We start from the raw sequence: 21,744 nt of genomic DNA on the forward strand, positions 1-21,744 counted from the left end.
TTATTCCATCTTGCTTGTAAAGCTGGACGTGAAGTGCAGGATCAACAAGCATTGGCACGAACTAACTTTTCTGCAGGTCGACCTTCATCATGGACACCGCGTGCATCCTCTACTTCCACTGCACCAGCACCTCCATCAGGTGCCACCTCCAGCCGTGATACTAGAAAGTAGGCACAACCACCACTATCTGCCAAGAGCACACCTGCACAGAGCTCTTCTTCTTCCATGGCATCAATAGGGCACACAAGTGATATTATTTGTCGTCGTTGTAAGGGAAGAGGACATTATGCGCGAGAATGCAAATCTCAGCGTGTGATGATTGCTACTGAGGATGGTGGGTATGAGTCCGCTAGTGACTATGATGAGGTGGCTTTGGCTCTTATTACAAGTGAAGAACACGGTGTGACGCCCCCGATTCAATCGTACACTAATCATGCACGCAAATGTGTACGATCAAGATCAGGGACTCACGGGAAGATATCACAACACAACTCTACAAATAAAATAAGTCATACAAGCATCATAATACAAGCCAGGGGCCTCGAGGGCTCGAATACAAGTGCTCGATCCTAGACGAGTCAGCGGAAGCAACAATATCTGAGTACAGACATAAGTTAAACAAGTTTGCCTTAAGAAGGCTAGCACAAACTGGGATACAGATCGAAAGAGGCGCAGGCCTCCTGCCTGGGATCCTCCTAACTACTCCTGGTCGTCGGCAGCGGGCTGCACGTAGTAGTAGGCACCTCCGGTGTAGTAAGGGTCGTCGTCGACGGTGGTGCCTGGCTCCTGGACTCCAGCATCTGGTTGCGACAACCAGAAAGAAAGGAAAGGGGAAAAAGGGGGGGAGAAAGCAACCGTGAGTACTCATCCAAAGTACTCGCAAGCAAGGAACTACACTACATATGCATGGGTATATGTGTAAGGAGGCCATATCAGCGGACTGAACTGCAGAATGCCAGAATAAGAGGGGGATAGCTAATCCTGTCGAAGACTACGCTCCTGGCAGCCTTCGTCTTGCAGCATGTAGGAGAGAGTAGATTGAAATCCTCCAAGTAGCATCTCCAAGTAGCATCTCCAGTAGCAACGCATAGCATAACCCTACCCGGCGATCCTCCTCTCGTCGCCCTGTAGAAAAGCGATCACCGGGTTGTCTGTGGAACTTGGAAGGGTGTGTTTTATTAAGTATCCGGTTCTAGTTGTCATAAGGTCAACGTACAACTCCAAGTCGTCCTGTTACCGAAGATCACGGCTATTCGAATAGATTAACTTCCCTGCAGGGGTGCACCACATAACCCAACACGCTTGATCCCATTTGGCCGGACACACTTTCCTGGGTCATGCCCGGCCTCGGAAGATCAACACGTCGCAGCCCCACCTAGGCAAAACAGAGAGGCCAGCACGCCGGTCTAAACCTAAGCGCACAGGGGTCTGGGCCCATCGCCCATAGCACACCTGCATGTTGCGAGGGCGGCCGAAAGCAGACCTAGCCTAGTGGCGTTCCAGTCCAATTCGGCGCGCGCCGCTCCGTCGCTGACGTCTGAAGTGCTTCGGCTGATACCACGACGTCGGGATACCCATAACTACTCCCACGTAGATGGTTAGTGCGTATAGGCTCGTAGCCAGACTCAGATCAAATACCAAGATCCCGTTAAGCGTGTTAAGTATCCGCGAATGCCGAACAAGGCCAGGCCCACCTGTCTCCTAGGTGGTCTCAACCTGCCCTGTCGCTCCGCCACAAAGTAACAGTCGGGGGCCGTCGGGAACTCAGGCCCACCTCTACCTGGATGGAGCCACCTGCCCCTTCAGCCCCCATCTCCAAACAGTATCACCAGTAATGTAACAGTGTAAAGTATATAGTATATGCCCGTGATCACCTCCCAAGTGATCACGGCCCGATAGTATAGCAAGGCAGACTGACAAGAATGTAGGGCCAATGATGATAAACTAGCATCCTATACTAAGCATATAGGATTGCAGGTAAGGTACCAACAGATGTAGCGACAATGTCAGGCTATGCATCAGAATAGGATTAACGAAAGCAGTAACATGCTACACTACTCTAATGCAAGCAGTATAGAGTAGAATAGGCGATATCTGGTGATCAAGGGGGGGGCTTGCCTGGTTGCTCTGGCAAGAGAGAGGAGTCGTCAACTCCGTAGTCGAACTGGTCAACAGCAGCGTCGGTCTCGTAGTCTACCGAAGAGAAGAGGGGGAAGAAATAATGAATACAGAGCAAACAAAGCATCACAAAATATAACAAGGCAATACGCGATGTTCGGTGTGCCCTAACGCGGTAATAGGTGATACCGGTGAAGGGGGGAAAACATCCGGAAAAGTATTCCCGGTGTTTCGTGTTTTCGGGCAGAGGAGCCGGAGGGGGAAAGTTGCGAGTTCGATAGGTTAGGGGTGTGTGGCGGACGAACGGGTTGCGTATCCGGATTCGTCTCGTCGTTCTGAGCAACTTTCATGTTGAAAATATTTTAATCCGAGTTACGGATTAAAAGATATGATTTTTAAAAGATTTTAACAATTTTGGAATTTAATTATTTAATTAATTAATTCGAAAAAATGTATTTATGACGTCAGCATGATGTCATGCTGACGTCAGCAGTCAACAGGGGTTGACTGAGTCAACCCTGACAGGTGGGTCCCGTTCGTCATACACTGTTAACTAATTAACCTAATTAAGTTTAATTAACAGTAGTTAATTAGGTTAATTAGTTATTAGGTTAATTAACCAAGATTAATTAGATTAATTATTTACTTAATTAATTGATTAATTAATTAATTAATTAGTTTTTATTCATTTTTTTATTTATATAAATCTCATTTTCCTTTTCTTTTTATTTAAAAGTTCTGTGGGGGGTGGGGCCCCAATGTCATAGGCCCCAGGGGGCCAAACGGGCGTGCGGGCGTGCGGGGTGGCCCGTTCGGGCGCAACCTAGGGGGACGCGGGCGTGGGCGCCCGCCCGATCCCGCGCCGGCGTGGCGGAGGGGGGCCCGACGAGGAGCCGGCGAGGCGGTCCCCGGTGGGGCTTCGGCGGTGGCGGGGCTAGACGGGGTCCGGGTCGCCGGAGGCGGCGGAAGTAGGCGAGGGGGATGCGGGCATGGACGCGGGCGTCAGCGTCGGCGGGCGTCGCCGGGGGGGGTGCGACGGGGAGGTCCGTTCGGGTTCGTTGGCAGGGGGAAAGGCGAGGGAGGCGGGAGACGGCCGGAGCCGGCGACGGGGGCTCCGGGCGACGGCGTCGTTCGGGAGGGGGAGAGGGGAGCGACAGAGCGACGGGGGGGGGAGAGTGGGCGAAGCTCACAGGGGGTCCGCGGGGTCTAGGAGGCGGGCGCGGTGGAGCTTGGAGGCGACCGGCGAGGAGGGAGTCGGGGAGGCGGCCGCCGGCGTCGGGGAGGGGGTCCGGTGAGGCGGGGGAGGTCGGGAACGATCCCGCGGCGGCGGGTGCCCCGCGCGTGGGGCGACGGTGTGGAGGGGGGTCCGAACGGCGGCGAGGGGCGCAGGGGGGTGGAGGTGACCGGTGTCGGGGCGGCGGGGGCCGCCGGCGATGAGGGGAGGACGAGGGGGCCGGGATCGGGCGGGGGCCGATCCGGATCGGCGCGAGGGGGTGAAAGGGGATCGGGGGGGGAGGAGTGGTTGCGGCTAGGGTTCCCGACCGGGGGAAAAGGTGGATAAGTGGCCGGTCGGCTGGGCCGGGCCAGGGGAGGGGGCTGGGCCAGGTGTGAGGGGGGCCAGGTGGGGAGGGGCTGGCCCAGTTGGGCCAGTGGGGTTTCCTCCCCCACTCTCTTTTGTTTTATTTTTACTTTTTATTTACTTTACCTTTTCTGTTTTATTTTAGTTGCAGTTTATTTTTTTGTTTTAGTAAATACCAAAGTGGCACCTAAATTGTTCTTACAAATTAAGCCACAACCACAAAATGCTTCATCCCTAAATAATATAGTTTAATATTTTACAAAACACAAAAGGCATTTAATTAATTTCTTTTGCTGCTTTTTATTTTCCTTTGAGCATTTAAACATTTTATAAAAATGTGGTTTCACCTCCATAATTACCTATGTATTATTTGGTTCACTCCGAACATTTAAATTTTAATATTTGAAAACTTTTATTGTTTGCTCGATTTTGTATTTGAAATTCGAACCGGTTTTTGAACTAACCCGAGATTAACTACAGTGACAAAGGTGACGTGGCATCATTAGTGGGGATTACTGTAGCTTAATTACCCGGGCGTCACACACGGTGAAGATGATTCTGATCATGAGACGCAATACATGGCTCCTGAAGACGCTGACAGGTATGAATGTTTAGTTTCTTAATGTGTTTTAAGTGTGCAGGTTACACAAGTTGAGCAAAATCAGAGGCATAATTTGTTCCATGCAAAGGGAGTTGTGAAGGAACGTTCTGTTCACCACATCATAGATGGAGGGAGCTGCAACAACTTGGTTAGCATGGAGATGGTGGAGAAGCTATCTCTCACCACAAGACCACATCCACATCCTTACTACATCCAATGGTTCAACAACAGCGGCAAGGTTAAGGTAACACGTATTGTTCGTGTGCATTTTACTATCTCTACATATGCTGATTATGTTGATTGTGATGTCGTACCTATCCAAGCATGTTCCTTATTACTTGCTAGACCATGACAATTTGATAAAAAAATTATACACCATGGTAGAAACAATCAGTATACTCTTGTTCACAAGGATAAAAATATTACTTTGCTTCCGATGACTCCTGAGTCCATTTTGAAAGATGATATGAATAGAGCTAGTAAAGCAAAACAGGAGAAAATTAAGAGTGAAAATCAGATTGTGCCAAAAAAATTTGAGCAACAAACGAAGCCTAATAATAAACCATCTAGTGTTGCTTCTGAAATTAAATTGAAAAGTGCATGTTTACTTACCACCAAATCTGATATTGATGACCTAGATTTCAGCAAATCTGTTTGCTATGCTTTTGTGTGCAAAGAGGCATTATTTTCATTCGAGGACGTGCCTTCCTGTTTGCCTCCTATTGTCACTAACATTTTGCAGGAGTTCGCTGACGTCTTTCCACAAGACGTATCACCGGGATTACCACCTACTCGAGGGATTGAGCATCAAATTGACTTAATTCCCGGTGCATCATTACCCAACTGTGCGACGTACCGTACCAATCCAGAGGAGATGAAGGAGATTATGCGTCAAGTACAGGAGCTGCTCAACAAAGGTTATATACGCGAATCCCTTAGTCCTTGTGCTGATCCTATCATTTTAGTGCCAAAAAAGAATCATTTTAGTCCTTGTGCTGAAGTAGTCAATAGAACATTGTCTATTATGCTTAGGGATGTTTTGAAGAATAATAAGAAAATGTGGGAGGAATGTTTGCCTCATATTGAATTTGCTTATAATCGTTCATTGCATTCTACTACTAAGATGTGCCCTTTTGAAATTGTGTATGGTTTCCTACCTCGTGCACCTATTGATTTGTTGCCTCTTCCATCTTCAGGGAAGGTTAATTTTGATGCTAAAAAACGTCCTGATTGATCTAAAAAATGCATGAGTTAACTAAGGAAAACATTGAGCATATGAATGCTAAATATAAACTTATTGGAGATAAGGGTAGAAAACATGTTGTGTTTGCACCTGGAGATCTTGTTTGGTTACATTTGCGTCAGGATAGATTTCCTGATTTGCGCAAATCAAAGCTAATGCCACGTGCTAATGGTCCTTTTAAGGTGTTGGAGAAAATAAATTATAATGCATATAAACTTGAGCTGTCTACAGATTTTGGGGTTAGTCCCACTTCTAACATTGCAGATTTGAAGCCTTATTTGGGTGAGGAAGATGAGCTTTTGTCGAGGACAACTTCATTTCAAGAAGGGGGGATGATGAGGACATCAATACCATTGTTACACCCACAGCCCCTACTGCTACATATATCGGACCAATTACTAGAGCTCGCACACGCCAATTAAATTATCAGGTACTTCCGTTTCTTTTTAATGATTTTAATGTTCATAAGAATATGATGCTGCCTAAATTGGATACATTTGTTTTGCTCACAAATGAAGGGACTGACATGGATAAGAGGGAAGAACACTGGAGCAAGACAAAGCATGGAGATGATGGCATGCGCAAGGGGAACAAGAACGGAGTTACAAGTGATGATTTCAGGACTTTGAAGCCACCATAATGAGTGCATGAAGCCTTGGACGAAATATACAAGATGTCACTTCATAAATTTCGTCCAGAGGTATTCTAGGTGTTGCGTCACCTTATTATTGGGTCAGGCCCATGTAATTTCGAAATACATAGTCCGTATGTGTGGGGAAACAAGAGATAGGGTTGGTTTCGGACCCCTCCACCAAGGGCCACGAAACCCCCCCCCCCCTCTTCCTCCATATATACAGCCCTTAGGGCACCGTTTAGACTTTGGGTTTTGTTTAGATTAAAGTTTGCCATAGCTGCAACTTCGCGTACTTTGTTTGTGTTCAACGACCAGACAAAGACGTCACAGAACCCCATCTTGATGAATAAAGCTTTCATCTTATATTCGCAATATCCAGATTGCAATCTCAGTTTCTTGCTTGTTCTTCGTTTGCTTGCAGGAAATAGACCCTCGTGGTCAAGTTGATCGTGCTCCGGCGTGGCCAATAACCTCTCGGAGTTGGTTTAGCGATTGCTAAGGCGCGATGTCCTCGCACGTACGTAGTCGGATCGTCAAAGTCTACTCCTCCGAAACGATAATCATCATCTCATCGAAAGATGGGACACCTTTGCCTCTATCACTTTTGCATGGCTAGTGTAGTTTATCTTCCGTTGTATCCTGTTTAGTTATTGTTTTAACTACATGTCTTCAAAGACATTGCCTGTTTCAAAGATTTCCAAAAAAAATGCCTATTCATCCTCCCCCCCTAATTGCCTATTCACCCCCCCCCCCTTCTAGTCGATAACAAGCACTTTCAGTCCTAGTTCCAAAGATTGCCAGATCAAAACATTAGACAAAATTTTGTCCTATTAGTTTGTGCAATGTTTTGTACAAGATTGCTTCCAAAGTTTTAGCCAATCGCTTGAAGGTGATTCTTGGTGTGCTAGTGTCCGAGTTCCAGAGCGCTTTTGTGCCACGTAGACTGACTACTGACAATACTTTGATTGCTTTGAGTGCATGCACACTATTAGAAAACAACAAAGCAACCTTTCTTTGCCTTGAAGATTGACATGATGAAAGCCTATGATCGTGTGGAATGGAGTTATCTTCACGGTTGTTTGAGTAAGCTTGGCTTTGCTCCTATTTGGACTGATTCTGTCATGAGATGTATAACCAATGTTCGGTATGCTGTCAGAGTCAATGGTGAACTTACTAATCCCGTTGTTCCTTCCTGGGACATCCGTCAGGGGGACCCCATCAGTCCCTACCTGTTTCTTTTGTGCATTGAAGGCATATCGAGTCTGTTATCATAGAGGGAGACTTGTGGCGAGCTACATGGTATCCGAAATGGCCTTTCTGGCCCACCTATCTCACATCTCCTGTTTGCCGACGATGGCATTTTCTTTGCCAAAAGTGACAATCATAGTGTGGCTGCACTGGAATCTACCCTACAATTATATTGTGAAGGATCTGGGTAACTTATCAACAAAGGCAAATCCCCTATCTTCTTTGGGAATCATTGTCCTGATGCTGTGAAACATCGTGTTATGCCCATGTTGGGTATTAATAATGAAACTCTTCATGACACATATCTTGGAATGCCTACTGAAGTTGGATGATCTCCTATTAGTACTTTTAAATTTCTTCCCATTAGAGCGTGGCAACGCATTCATGGCTTGTCGGATAGACCTGTTCCCGCGCAAGTAAGAAAACACTGCTGAAGTCAATTATCGAGGCTATACCTTACCCATATCATGAGCTGCTTCCAAGTCCACATTCGAACATGTGAAAAAATTCGTCAAATCATTTCTAATGAATGGTGGGGGTAGGAGGATGGTAGGAAGAAGATACACCGGTATTCATGGGAATGGTTAACGACACCAAAAGCTCTTGGCGGAATGGGTTTCCGTGACATGGCACTTTTTAACCAAGCTATGCTCAGCAAGCAAGGTTGGCGTCTCATCACAGAGCCCGGTTCTTTATGTACAAGGGTACTTAAAGGGAGATACTACCCTCAGGGTGAATTCTGAACTGTGACAACACCGTGATCAGCTTCCTTTACATGGCCGAGTATTTTGCATGGACGTGAGCTCTTAAAACAAAGAATTTGTTGCGGCATTGTTAACGGTAAGCGAACCCGGATTCTTGCTGATCATTGGATTCCTTCAATACCTCCGAGTATGCTTAACCCAATTTCTCCAATTCCAACCAAAGCAATAGTTCAATGTTTAATTCACGAGGCTTCAGGCACATGGAATAATGAAACCATGCATGCTATGTACTACTCGGAGCAGTTAGATTTACGTGCGTTTCCAAAATAGACAAGATTTAAAGCGCCAATGCAATTACTCCTACTAGTACTGTATGCATGCGACCGTGTGAATCCTACGCTGCTCACGTCGGGGTGTAATTGATGCATGCATGGTGTGAACATGTGTGTAAAAGCTAGTTCTGCATACAAGGGAAAAATACCCGCCCGCCGGAATCGTTCTCCACCAATGCATGCATGAGGGCTGCTCGTTTAGTGGCCATTGGGGTTACTGCGAATTGATTTTTCAAGCAATTAGGCGCTGTGCTATTAACTATGCTACTATTTTTCAGTTGCATGCAAAGGAAACTAGAGCCAATCGTGAAACACCTTGGTCCCAAAGATTTCTAATGTATGCCTTAAACACCTTGGTCCCAGAGATTTTGCTCGTTGGTCATCTACTAACCATGTTTAATTCTGCAGCAATTCTCAACGTACCTATTTAATAAATATGCATCCGAGGATTTTGCTCGTTGGCCATCTACTAAGTATGGAGAAAACAATGAAATCTGCTTATAATTTGGCGCGCTCAAATCGTTTCTTACTAGCTCTTCTGACAGAGCTAATGAAGAGAAATTATGGAAATCCATCTGGTCGATCAAAGCTCCTGGTAAGATGAATATTGTGCTCTGGCGTTTCGCGCATAATTGCTTGCCTTCCGCTGAACAACTTCTTCGGCGTCAGGTTCCAGCTCGAGCTTGTTTCTGTTGCAGACCGGAAAGTATTAAATACACCATCCTGTTCAGCCCCCATGCTCATGCCATCTGGGATGGCGTAAAATATTCTTTCAATATTAATTTGTTCCGCTGAGATTTTCATTCTACCATGTGGCTATTTGACTTTCTTCTTCGGTCTTCTGACCGGGAAGCCACTATTCTTGCGGTAGCGATATGGCACGTATGGAGCCAAAAATGCGGCAAGAAATGAAGCTATTTATCACCATCCATGTGTTTCTGTTGCGAAGGTTTGTGGTTATGTTGAGATGATACTGACGCATTTATACAAGCTAATACATGTTAAAAGACGTGAGACTCATGCTTCTAGCTCTTGTTGCTCTCCGCCACCGGCAGGAACTGTTCTAGTTTATTCTGATGCTGCTATTTTTGTTAATCTCAACAAGTCTAGTTTGGGGTGTGGTGGCTCTTGATCATGATGGAAATTGCCTCGTGGCATGTTCTGAGCCCATCACTGGATACTTCGATCTGCAAATGGCAGAAGCGCTTGCACTACATCGAGCGTTCACACTGGCCCAGGACAAACGATTCACACATGTGATATTCGCCTGGGATTGTCTCTCTTTGGTGCAACAAATTAACTCCAACATACGGGATCAACGAATTAACTCCAACATACGGGATCGATCTAATGTGGGCTTCGTGGCGATAGATATCAACCAAGAAGGCATGACTTTTACTTCTACATCTTTCAAGCATGTTCGTCGGCATTGTAATGTAGTGGCCCATGTTTTGAACTCTAGTTTGTTGTGTGTTTTCCATTCTGTTCCAGATTGTATCTTGGGAGACTTTGTATGACTTTATTGCTTAATCAATAAAATGCCAGACTTCCAAAAGAAAAACATATGCCAGCGCTTCGCTGAACATTCTCTGCAGTTGCTAGTGACTAGGGAGTAAATGAAGACGACTCTTAGATTCAAATGCAAGGTCCAACGGATTTTTTGATAAATCAGGCAATCAGGAAAATAGGCACATCCATAAATCAGACAATCAGGAAAATAGGCACATCCATAATTCTGAAATTATAAACACATAAGAAAAAGTAATGCTTCTAGTACAGATGCATTCATGCATCAGCAAGTCATCGTAAACATATTTGCACAGAAAGATACATATTCTGCGCTCATACACCAGTGGGCTACCACGTGTAGTTGAAACCCGGCGATTAGAATTGCCGCAACACAGTCGGCAAAAGAATAAGGTTACAACATGGTATAAGGGCTACTCTGTCTCGGTAACCGGAGGCACTGCATCCACCTTGTACCGGAGGGTCTGACATATGCAAATGGAATGGACAATCATCAGAAGAGAAGAAATAAGCTGGGGGGGGGGGGGGGGGGTCTTTTGATGTCCCCTGAGGTCTAGCGTTTTTCTCCTTTACTCATTTTTGGCCTTTTGCTTTTGTTTCCATATTATTCATATTTTGTGCTACCCAGGCCTTTTGCAATCTTTAATATCCATGATTTAGGGAGTTTCTTCCACTTTTGATGCCCCAGGACTTGACCGGTTTAATTTCTAGAGTTTTTCTCCTTCACTCATTTTTTGCCTTTTGCTTTTGTTTCCATGTTCTTCAAATTTTGTGCTACCCAGGCCTTTTGCAATCTTTATTAATATCCATGATTTAGGGAGTTTCTTCCAAATAGTCGGCAAAAATAGGGAATTTTGTGCTAACCCGGCCGCGACGCCCGATGTCCTCGCCGGCGCTCCCGTCGCCTGTCCCTCCCCGGTCCTCGCTGCTCCGTCCCCTCCGCCCGGCTGTGCTGGGCTGATTTGGCCGACGAGCCGCCCTTCCCTCCGCCTGCCTCTCCGGCCGTCGCCCCCACGCGCTGCCCTGCCGGGCCGGTGGCTCAGCCCCCCAGGAGCGGGGTTCTGCCACCGGCTCGCGGCCGTCGCGGGTGCCGGCGCTGCCCTTGAGCTCGTCTCGGGCCGGTGGTTGCCATGGCGCGGCGTTGAGGGCCGGGGCTGCTCGCCGCCGGCGCGCTCGGGCCTGGGGCGTGGCCGGCCGCTCCGAAAGGGGCGTCGCCCGCTCCTCCTGGTGTCGTCCGGTGCCCGGTGGCGCCCCCGACGCCGCCCGCAGCTCGCAGCGGCCCTGCGCCCTCGCCTCCGGTGCGGCGGCTGTCGCCCTTTCGGACGTTCATCGTTGCCTTCGGCTCCTCCGCGTTCCGTTTCCGGCCTTCTCTCGCTCCATCTTGCCGGTCGCCGGCTCCCTCCGGTGCCTCGCCGGCGGTGGCGACGGCGCCTTCCGCGAGGGGGGGGGACCCTACGCGTGTCCAACCCGCGCCGCCTACTGGGCCGGGCCCCCTCCGCGCCAGTTGTGTTGGGCCCCGGCCCGGCCCATCCTCGGCTCCCGCCGCCTGGGCCACCTCCCCCTCAGCTGGATCGGCCCATGGGAGCTGGGCCGCCTGGGTGCCCTAGGCCCAGCTCTCTGGTGCCCTCGATCTGGCTTCCCAAGGGCCTCCCGGTTCCCCCAGTTCCCTCGTCCGCCGCTCCTTGCTCCCCCCCCCCGATCCCCTCTGCTCCCCCGGGCCTCCCTGCCCCCCCCCCCCCGCTGCTCGCCTCCGCCCCCTCTCCCTCCCGGCTGGCGTCCGGTACGGACCCCTTCCCCCGCCTCCCCCCCCCCTCCCGCGCCTCGGCCCCCGACCCAGCTCTCTGGTGCCCTCGATCTGGCTTCCCAGGGGCCTCCCGGTTCCCCCTGCTCCCCCCGATCCCCTCTGCTCCCCCGAGCCTCCCTGCCCCCCCCCCCGCTGCTCGCCTCCGTCCCTTCTTCCTCTCAGTCGGCGTCCGGTATGGACCCCTTCCCCCGCCTCCCCCCCCCTCCCGCGCCTCGGCCCCCTCAGCTGGATCGGCCCATGGGAGCTGGGTCGTCTGGGTGCCCTAGGCCGAGCTCTCTGGTGCCCTCGATCTGGCTTCCCAGGGGCCTCCCGGTTCCCCCAGTTCCCTCGTCCGCCGCCCCCTGCTCCCCCCCCCCCCGATCCTCTCTGCTCCCCCGAGCCTCCCTGCCCACCCCCACCCCCCCCCCCCGCTGCTCGCCTCCGCCCCCTCTCCCTCCCGGCCGGCGTCCGGTACAGACCCCTTCCCCCGCCTCCCCCGCCCCCCCTCCCGCGCCTCGGCCCCCGATTCCCCGGGAGTGGGACGACGGCGGCGTGCGGCACAAGCGCCGCGTCGACGAGCGGTGCGACCACCGCGACCCGCCTCGGCCGTCGCCCGACGCGCTCCGCCGCGAGGAGTTGTGCCGCGAGCTGCGTGACCTCCAGGAGGGCCGTCACGCGGACCGCCGCTCCCCGAGCCACCGCGACTCGCGGGGACGATCCCGCTCCCCCTGTCCGGCTCCTTCGGGCGACTGGCCCTCCCGACGCCGCTCGCCCTCCCCTGCTCCCCGTCGCGCTCGATCTCCCTCTCCTCCTCGGTCCTCTCGGCCGACCTCTCCGCGCGGCCCTGCCCAGCCTCCGGCGCCTCCCGTGCGGAAGTACGTGCCGCCTCATGCGGTGGCGTCCGCACCCTCGACCGCGGCTGCTGCTCCTGGCGGGGACCCTGCCCGTGGGCGCTCCGGCCCCGCCAAGAAGAAGCGCTGCGGCGCGGGGCGGGGCGCCCTGTCCGGCCCTACCCCTCTGATTCTGCGCTCTTCTTCCGCTCCGGGCCCCGTCTCCGGCCTTCCCCGCCCTCTGTGCTTCAATTGCGGGGTGGCGGGCCACTCGCAAGTCGAATGCGTCAACCCCCAATGTTGCTACCTCTGCAAGGATCCTGGGCACCTGGCCCTCCTGTGCCCGGACCGTCCGGTGATGTCCGAGCTCATGATGTACGGCCACGGCATCGAGGGGTTGGGCTTCTTCCACCTCGAGGTCCCTGACGTGCCGCCTCCCTCCCCCTCCCTCCAGGTGGTCGTCACGGTCGTCAACGGGGTGGCCTCCCCGGAGATGATCGAGGCCGAGCTCAACCACCTCTACCGTCACCAGTGGGACTGGGCGGTCACCCCCACCGCTGGCCACATCTTCACCGTCGTCTTCCCCGACTCCGTCAGCTACGGCTACGCGACGCGCAGTGGCCGGATCACGCTCGCTCTCAACCAGCTGGTTGTCGACATCTCTGAGCCGATCCTTGATGCTCAGGCCGTGGCCGTTCTTGACACCGCTTGGATCCTTGTGGCCGGCCTCCCTGATATTGCGCGGTCTGAGCTCGTCATCCGCCAGATGTCCCATCTCTTGGGCAAGGTGGTGGTGGTCGATGAGCTCTCTCTGCGCAAAGAGGAGGAGGTCCGGGTCAAGGTCAAGTGTCTCGACTCCTCCAAGCTCCGCACCACCGTCCGAGTTTTCTTCAACGACCAGGGCTTTGACCTCAGGATCTCCCCCGAGCCTCCCAACCACGTCGGCCGCCCCCGCTCCTTCGACGCCGGCCTCCCCGGTGGCAACCCGGGGGCCGACGGGGACTACCACGGACGTCACCGTGCCCGCTCCCACCACTCGGATGAGGAGGGGGGTTCGGAGGACTCCCGCTCCCCTTCCCCCTCGCCTCCTCCTGCCACCGGGGGCAAGGGCCGCCAGGCCGCGCTCAGCCAGGCCTTCGGCGGTCCCTTGGCTCCTGCGACGACTTCCTCCGAGGCGAGCGACATCTCCAGTGTCGGCCTGGTCGTCTGCCCGGCTTCTTCACCATGCTCTCCCTCCTCGGCTGCTCCCGTCGCGCTGGGTCCGGACTGGGTCCTCCCCTCGGCGGCTACTCCGGACCCCAGTCTGCTCCTGGTCGATCAGGTGGTCTCCCCAGCGGTGGCCGAAGCCCCGGTGGCTGACGCCCCCCTTCCGGCGTCGCATCCCGCGGCCGCTCAGCCCACCCCTCCCGAGGCGCCTCCGGCCCTGCTGCTTCCGGCCCCGACTCTGAACCCGACTCCGCTCCTCCTCAGCTGCTCCGTGTCCACTCTTCTGGCTTCACCTGTGGGGGCCCTGACCACGGATGGGGAGGCTCGGGTGACCACCCCCGTGGCCGCCCAGCCCCCCCTCCACGGTCCGCCGCCTACTCGCGTCGTGGCCGGTCGGCATCTTCCCCGGTGGTTGCGTCCCGTCGGAGTGCTCGGTTGGATGCTGCTCACCCGGAGGGCAGTCCGGCTCTGCCCATCACCGAGCGGGCGAAGATCCGTGCTGCTACTCGAAACCTGGAGCCAGGTACGCCTGCCATTCCCCCTTCGGCTTCGTCTTGCTCCTTCTCTGCTCTTGAGTCGATTCCTCTTGGCAACCTCGCAAAGGTGGCCTCTGACTCGGCGATCATATTCAGGGGGGAAGTTGCCCCCCCCCCCTAGTCCAGATTGCGGCTATCCGCGCCCGCGAGATCCTTGATGGGAGGCTCGCGGAGGCCCGTGCGGCTCTCCTTCTGCCTCCTGTTCCGCCCTCGACCGGTGAGGCCCCTCCCTCGGCGGCGTTGAGGCAGTTAGGTGCCCCCCCCCGGTGGGGGAGGTCAAAATCCATGGTCGCACTCGCTCCCGCACCGCGGCCCTCCGTGCTCAAAGTGCCTCTCGTGTCCTGGGGTCAAGCAGCCCCCAATGGCGCCTTAATGCGTGCCCTGTTCTGGAACATCCGCGGTTTCGGCCATGATGGCCGACGCCGACAACTCATAGAGTACATGCGTGAGGAACACATTGACATAGTTGCCATCCAAGAAACCATGCATCTTGAATTCTCGCTCCCTGAGCTTGACCATCTGAGCTCCCACCTCTTTGCGTGGCATTGGCTCCCTTCTAGTGGGAGCGCCGGCCACTCGGGTGGCATCCTTTTAGGCGTGAAGGATGCCACCTTTGAGGTGGGAGCATGGACCGGGGGGAATTCTTTGTGAGCATGGAGCTATTCGAGAGGTCTCTCAACTTCAAGTGGGAGGTCATCATCGTCTACGGGCCTGCAGACCATAGTCGGTCTGCCGCCTTTCTCGAGGAGCTCCACCGGAAGATCTTCACGGCCTCCCTTCCGGTGGTGGTGGGTGGCGATTTTAACCTCCTTCGTGTTGCGGAAGACAAGAGCAATGCTAATGTCTGCTTTGCACAAATGCAAATGTTCAATGACTTCATTGCCGACCTTGGTCTCCGCGAAATTGATAGGATTGGTGCCAGGTTCACCTGGACCAACCGGCAGGCCGCCCCGACCCAGTCCGTCCTGGGCCGGGTCCTAGTGTCCCCAGAGTGGGACCTCCGCTGCTCCTTTGCCTCCCTTCACGCCATCACCCGGATTGGCTCGGACCATGTCCCCAGAGTGGGACCTCCCCCTGCTCCTCTCCTCTGCTGACGAGCGTCCGCCAATCACCCCTCGATTCCGGTTTGAGACCTTCTGGCTCTCCCAAACCGGGTTCATCGATGCAGTTGGCGCTCGGTGGATCGAGGCTCGCGCCCACCCCCCCCCCCCCCCCCCCTCGGCCATTGACTCGTGGCACTTCTGCGCGAAGCGCGGACTGCAGTTCATGAAGGGGTGGGGTGCTAACCTGGGTCGTGACCTTCGGGAGCGCAAGAAGGCGTTGTTATCCGCGATCTAGGCCCTTACCTGCGCGCTGATTCGATGGGGCTCTCTCCGGACGAGTGGCTTTCCCGGTACGACCTGGAAGACCAGCTCTCCGTGATTTACACCGATGAGGAGGCCTATTGGCGCCTCCGTGGTGCTCAGAAATGGGTCTTGAAGGGCGACGCGAATACGACATACTTCCAGGCCATTGTCAACGGCCGCCGTAGACGCAACACCATCCCTCTCTTGTGGGATGGTGAGATGCTCCTTCATGACCCTCGCGACATCCGATCCCACGTCGACGGATTCTATAGATCCTTATTCTCTGCCGCTCCTCGGAGCGGCCTCTCTCTTGCCCCTGATTGTTGGTCTGGTCCCCAGTTGGTGTCTGAGACGGAGAACGCGGCCCTTACGGCCCCCTTCTCCGAGCAGGAGGTCTGGGAAGCCATCAAGGGCATGAACCCCTCCTCAACGCCTGGACCGGATGGCCTCCCTGTTAAATTCTTCCAGACCTTCTGGAACGTGATTAAACCGGAGGTCATGGCTATCTTCGACGAGTTCTACGTAGGCGCCATTGATCTCGGACGCCTCAACTACGGGATCATCTCTCTCATCCCAAAGGTCCCTGGGGCGTCCGACATCCGTCAATTTCGCCCCATCACAGTCATTAACGTGATCTTCCGGATCCTGGCCAAAGGGTACGCCAATAGGGTGACCCTGCTGGCTGACCGTGTGACGCACCCCAACCAGTCAACCTTCATTAAGGGCCGTTACATCCTGGATGGGGTCCTAGTCCTTCATGAAGTCCTCCATGAGGTTCGCATCAAAAACCTCAAGGCGGTTTTTCTGAAGATTGACTTCCATAAGGATTATGACACGGTTAGTTGGCCCTTCCTTCGGGAAGTCCTTCTTCGAAAGGGTTTCGACGACCGGTGGATCACGAGAGTAATGCAAATAGACACTTGCGGTCGCACGACCGTGAACATAAACGGTGAGATCGGCCCTTTCTTCCCCACCCTTTGTGGGGTCCGACAAGGCGACCCCTTCTCCCCGTTCTTGTTCAATATGGTCGTGGACGCGCTGGCGTCCATCCTTGATAAGGCGAAAGCCGCTGGCCATATTCGTGGGATTACTCCCCACCTCGCCGGTGGCTCCGGGATCTCCATGCTCCAGTATGCTGACGACACTATCATCATGGTTGAAGGCTCGGAGACGGATATCTCCAACCTCAAGTTCCTCCTCCTCTGCTTCCAACAGATGTAGGGCCTCAAGATCAACTTCGCCAAGAGTGATGTGATGGTGATGGGATACTCCCCCGCGGAGGCTTTGGCCATCGCCAACAGGCTTAATTGCTGCATGGGCTCCTTCCCCACAACCTACCTGGGGACGCCCATTACTGACTCCCGGCTCACCGTCGCGGACTTGCGCCCCTCCGTGGCCAAGCTCCAAACGCGCATCGAGCCATGGCAGGGGAGGTGGTTGTCCAAAGCGGCCCGGACTATCCTCATCAACTCTTCCCTCTCCAGCCTCCTCTTGTTCCTCATGAGCTTCTACAGCCTCCACGAGACCCTTCACAAGGAGATCGCCAAGGTCCAGTCCTGCTTTTACTGGGCGGGCGACAATGACAAGCAGAAGTATCATATGGTCAGTTGGCCTGACATTTGCAAACCCCGGGAGCAAGGTGGCCTTGGCATCATGTGCTCTAAACGGATGAATATCGCCCTCCTCTCCCGCTGGCTTTGGCGCATCTCGCAAGGGCACGGTGGCCTTTGGCTTGACATCATCCGGAACAAATACTTGCGCGGACAACCCCTCGCCTTTTGCCAGAAGTCTGGCAGATCTCAGTTCTGGCAGTCGATTGTCCAGCTCCTCCCGGTCCTCCGTATCGGGACCTCCATCTCGGTGGGCTCCGGAGCATCGACGCTGTTCTGGTTTGATCGCTGGGCCAAGGACACTCCCTTTGCGGCTCGCTTTCCCGGCCTATTCTCCATCTCCGTCGATCCCGTGATTTCTGTGGATAGGGCCCTTCTTGACTTAGGGCGCCTTGCTTTCCGGCGGGCCTTTGGCCCCTTGGAATCCGCCGCCTGGCGTGAGTTGCTTGACTGTGTTGCTCTCCATGAACCGATGGTGGATGGTGGCCCTGACCTGGTGCGATGGCGCCTTGAGCCTTCGGGCCAAATCTCCACCAAGTCGCTATACATGGCCATCGCCCCATCTTCCGCCCCACTTACCCTATCGATGCTGTGGTCCATCCGCCTGCCCCTGAAGATCCGTATCTTCATGTGGCAATGGATTCGCGGTCGGGTCCCGTCTGGAGTGGAGGTGCGCAAGCGAAATGGCCTGGGTACTGGCATCTGCCCGCTCTGTGGGGTCCCAGAAGACTCGAACCACATTTTCTTCTCCTGTGTGTCCGCTCAGTTCCTCTGGAGCTGCTTTCGCGAAGCGGTCGGTGGAAATTGGTGCCACACCAACTTCCCTGACTTATTTGCCGAACTCCAGATGTCCCCCGTGACTTCTCGCCACATTAGCTGGCTAGAGATCGCGGTCCTTGCCTGGACCCTCTGGACTGTCCGCAATAAGCTTGTGATTCAGCGCACGCCTCTCCGACAGGCTTCTGACGCTCTTTTCAAACTCTCGGGTTTCTTGCAGCTTTGGCGGCCGCTTAGCCGCCCCCGGGACCGCAATGCCATCTCAGCCTTCATCGCCGATCTTCGCTCGATGGTCGTCCGCCTGTCGCCGCCGCCCCCGCCGCCGCCGCCGGAACCAGACTAGGCGTTATCTTCGTCTGGCGTGTTCTGTTCTTTTATTTCTTTGGGCTTGTTGAGCTGTGCCCTCAGCAGAACCTCTGTACTTTGTTGTGAGACTTGGGTGTGTGTGTGTAGACTTGACTTTGCATGTGTGCTCTGTGACGGTTTCCTTTATTTATAAAGCGGGGCGAAAGCCTTTTTCGGCAAAAGAAGGGTCATACCATCCATGTCCAGCATGGCAGGTTCCAGCAATAGTCACAGAAACTGAACCTAGTAAACACACTGCCAGTGGGTTTCATAAGCAGTAGTTATTATGAAGCAACATGTGTTAGCCTTATACTCCCTCCGTCCGAAAAAGCTTGTCCCAAACTTGTCCTTCAAATGGATGTATCTAGAACATAGTGTAAGATGGTCCATTTGAGGGACAAGCTTTTCCGGATGGAGGGAGTATATTTTACTCCCTCCGTCCCATAATGTAAGATGTTTTTTGACATTACATTAGTGTCAAAAAACATCCTATATAGTTTAGGCAGAAATTCTAGCAGTCTTGGAGATGAACTGAGATGTTTGCCAGATGCAAATCAGGAAAAGGAGTTACAGTTTCTCCAGGACATTATAAACAAATAGGAAATGGCTAAAAAGTCAAGTCACTAAATATACAAACTGTAAATGACGAACAGGATTCCAGTCAATACCTTTTTGAAGAATGTTGAATATGAGTTGTCCCATACAAGCTTGTACGATCCAGCGAAAACAGTGCAAAAGTTACCCTGTGCAGGACAAACGAAATGTTAAGCATCAGAAGAGCAGATACGGGTTTTACTCTTACACCATGGCTGCTAAAAGCTAAAGCAATAGTACTCTTGCCCAGGATTTTTCCTGTGCAAGGCGGTCGAATAATTAAAGCAAAAATAGGACAAACATTACCCTGTTTAAATCATTCCCTAGTCAACCGGTTGGGATTGTACATATAGCAATTTATTAGCAAAACTATATGTTTTCACATTTTTCTAAACCAAAACTATAGGGGAGCCCCCACAGTAAATTTTATTGCAATATATGCAAAACAAATGACTATGACATCAATAATGTTGGATAGAGGTATAAATTTGGGTGGTTGGACAATAGTAATCAACTATGGTGCCTAACTGCAACGTTTCTGATTACCTGATGATGAACCGAAGGTCAAGATCAAGGTGGGATTCATACATTTGATTGGCTGGTTACTGTTGCATTAGTAATACAAACGGCCAACAGACCATGTGGTTCTCTCGCTGTGGCCCATGTTATGACGGCTGAAGATGTATTCCACCAGCCTAAACATGCAAACTGCTATGCTAAGAATAATACTCCCTCTGATCCAAATCAATTGTCACAGCTTTAGTACAACTTCAGTACAAAGTTGTACTAGAGCTGCGACAATTAATTTGGATCAGAGGGAGTACAAAATTTGACTGATCTGTCGAACACATAAACATGCTAATGCTATAACCTATTAAACCCTTTTTTGGAACTAACTCACTTTGAATGAAAACTATATTGATTGGACCACAAACCTGAAAAGTAGAATATTTCGAAGCAAAAGAGGATAAGCATTAAAGTGAACTCACTTGGTCAGCTTCATACCGTCGGTAGGGAAGAATCAACTGGAAAACATATACATTCATTAGAGAAAACAATTAAGACATATAAAGGTCAAAATAAATTTATAGAACATGTATACGGAACAGTCAGAGCATCGCTGCTTCCGAAGTCCCACGACTCCTGACGTTCCGAGCCTTACAAGGTTTCTCAGACTCCGAATCGCAACCCCCTTTCGAAAGTCAGTTCTGAGGGGTAGGGGAGACTCTTCTTGAGTTTGTTCAAGTGGGGCGTGAATGAGTTACATGCCCATGGGGAGCTATTAGCATAGGGATCGTTGACAAATGACAAAGGCTACCCTTGAGATGAGGAGGTGGGAGGGTAGAAAGAGGTGATCTTTGGTCTATGAGTCAATGGGATCCTAGTAGGCTAGGAGGGAAATTGTGGCCCATGGGAGGAGGGATTCCCTCCACAATAGCTTTCTGGCTTGGGCTCCATCTTTGACTTGGTCTTTTATCTTCTCTTCTTCCATCAACTTGCTGACCATGAGGGCTCAGTTGGACTTCTGTTGACCTGGGTGGCTTGCTTCGGTTTATGGAGCTTGCTTAGACTTTTGTTGACCACCGTGGACTTGGGTTGAACAGTCTTTGTGGGTGGCATGTAGGACTCGGGTTGGACCCCGGTTATAATTTTAGCTATTCTCTCAATACATATTCTCTTGTATAGGATCTTGCAGGCATATGTATCTAACAAAGACAATGACTGGTTTGTAAAGCCACAGGCAACCTGTCCGTTACTAGGTAAACAAACATATAAAAGTTAGTTCAACTGGATGTGTGATTTTGAATACTTTTCATTGCAAAATGGAAATGCTCAAGTTTCTTCCAAGATAACAACTGGTCAACTGATTAATCATTTAATTAATTTGAGGTGTAGGTGTGCCAGTTACAAAGTAGTTTTTTTTTAATTACTAACAAGACAACAATCAGCACTATTTAACCATTAGAAACTAGCTTCGAATCTAAGCACCAAACCATGAAAACTACTGCAGTCATACTACTACTAATTGAATTAATATCATCAATATCCACAAATGACGAACTGTAGATATCTTCAGGATATTTCACTTCCTTTTGTGAACAGAAAATACATAGTCACATTATCCCAAAATTTAAAAACCTACCGTTTTCTCCCGTGACGGGCTTATGTACTCCACATGAAAGCCAATATCCTGTCCAGATAAAATCTTTCACTTCAGAATTGTAAAAACACAAATCACATACAACAGTGAGGAGAAATGTACATCAAACTGGCCAGTTTCTGAAGGTGAAATAACAATATTATACGCAATTTATTTTTTTCAGTCAAGTTTGAAGGATTGAAACGAGAAAAACGGGAACTTTTCCTAGAAAGTCAGAACAAATAATACTTAATACCTACTCGCTCTGTAAACAAATGTAGGACGTTTTCGCAGTTTAATTAACGCCCTACAATTGTTTACAGAGGGAGTAATTATTTGTTGCAACGGACCGAACTGACTCGGTCAGGTATTCTTGTATGTGTTTCGATAAGTGAGATGACCAATGGGTTTTTCCTATTTGGACAGGACCAAGGTGACTTGAAAGTGCATCTAGGCCCCTAATGATGTTTTGGAATTGATGACAAAATTATAGGGAGTAATGCGTTTGTTAATTGCATTGTCAGGTTATAGTCCCCTTTATGATGATTGTCGAGTCATCGGCGACAACCCAAAAGGAATAGATCCAGTCGT

General features: G+C 51.7%; 1 protein-coding gene across 4 annotated transcripts in view; it reads right to left on the bottom strand.

Annotated features, from left to right (window-relative positions):
* Window positions 1-5,218: 5,218 nt before the first annotated feature.
* LOC123118533 (uncharacterized) overlaps window positions 5,219-21,744 on the bottom strand; it is a 28,008-nt gene continuing 11,482 nt past the window's right edge. Inside the window, exons 12-15 of one of the 4 annotated variants that reach the window (XM_044538611.1) lie at window positions 21,157-21,204; window positions 20,003-20,038; window positions 19,088-19,162; window positions 5,219-5,251 (exon numbers count right to left, since the gene is read on the bottom strand). In XM_044538611.1, the coding sequence (XP_044394546.1) occupies window positions 5,234-5,251; window positions 19,088-19,162; window positions 20,003-20,038; window positions 21,157-21,204 (177 nt within the window). In that variant the 3' untranslated portion in view covers window positions 5,219-5,233. Of the gene's footprint in view, window positions 5,252-8,763; window positions 9,149-10,216; window positions 10,451-19,087; window positions 19,754-19,852; window positions 20,039-21,156; window positions 21,205-21,744 lie in introns of those variants that run through there. The other 3 variants (XM_044538610.1, XM_044538609.1, XR_006458117.1) reach the window with 3 other exon arrangements.

The sequence above is a fragment of the Triticum aestivum genome, chromosome 1B (assembly GCF_018294505.1).
Source record: "Triticum aestivum cultivar Chinese Spring chromosome 1B, IWGSC CS RefSeq v2.1, whole genome shotgun sequence".
NCBI classification, from domain to species: Eukaryota; Viridiplantae; Streptophyta; class Magnoliopsida; order Poales; family Poaceae; genus Triticum; species Triticum aestivum.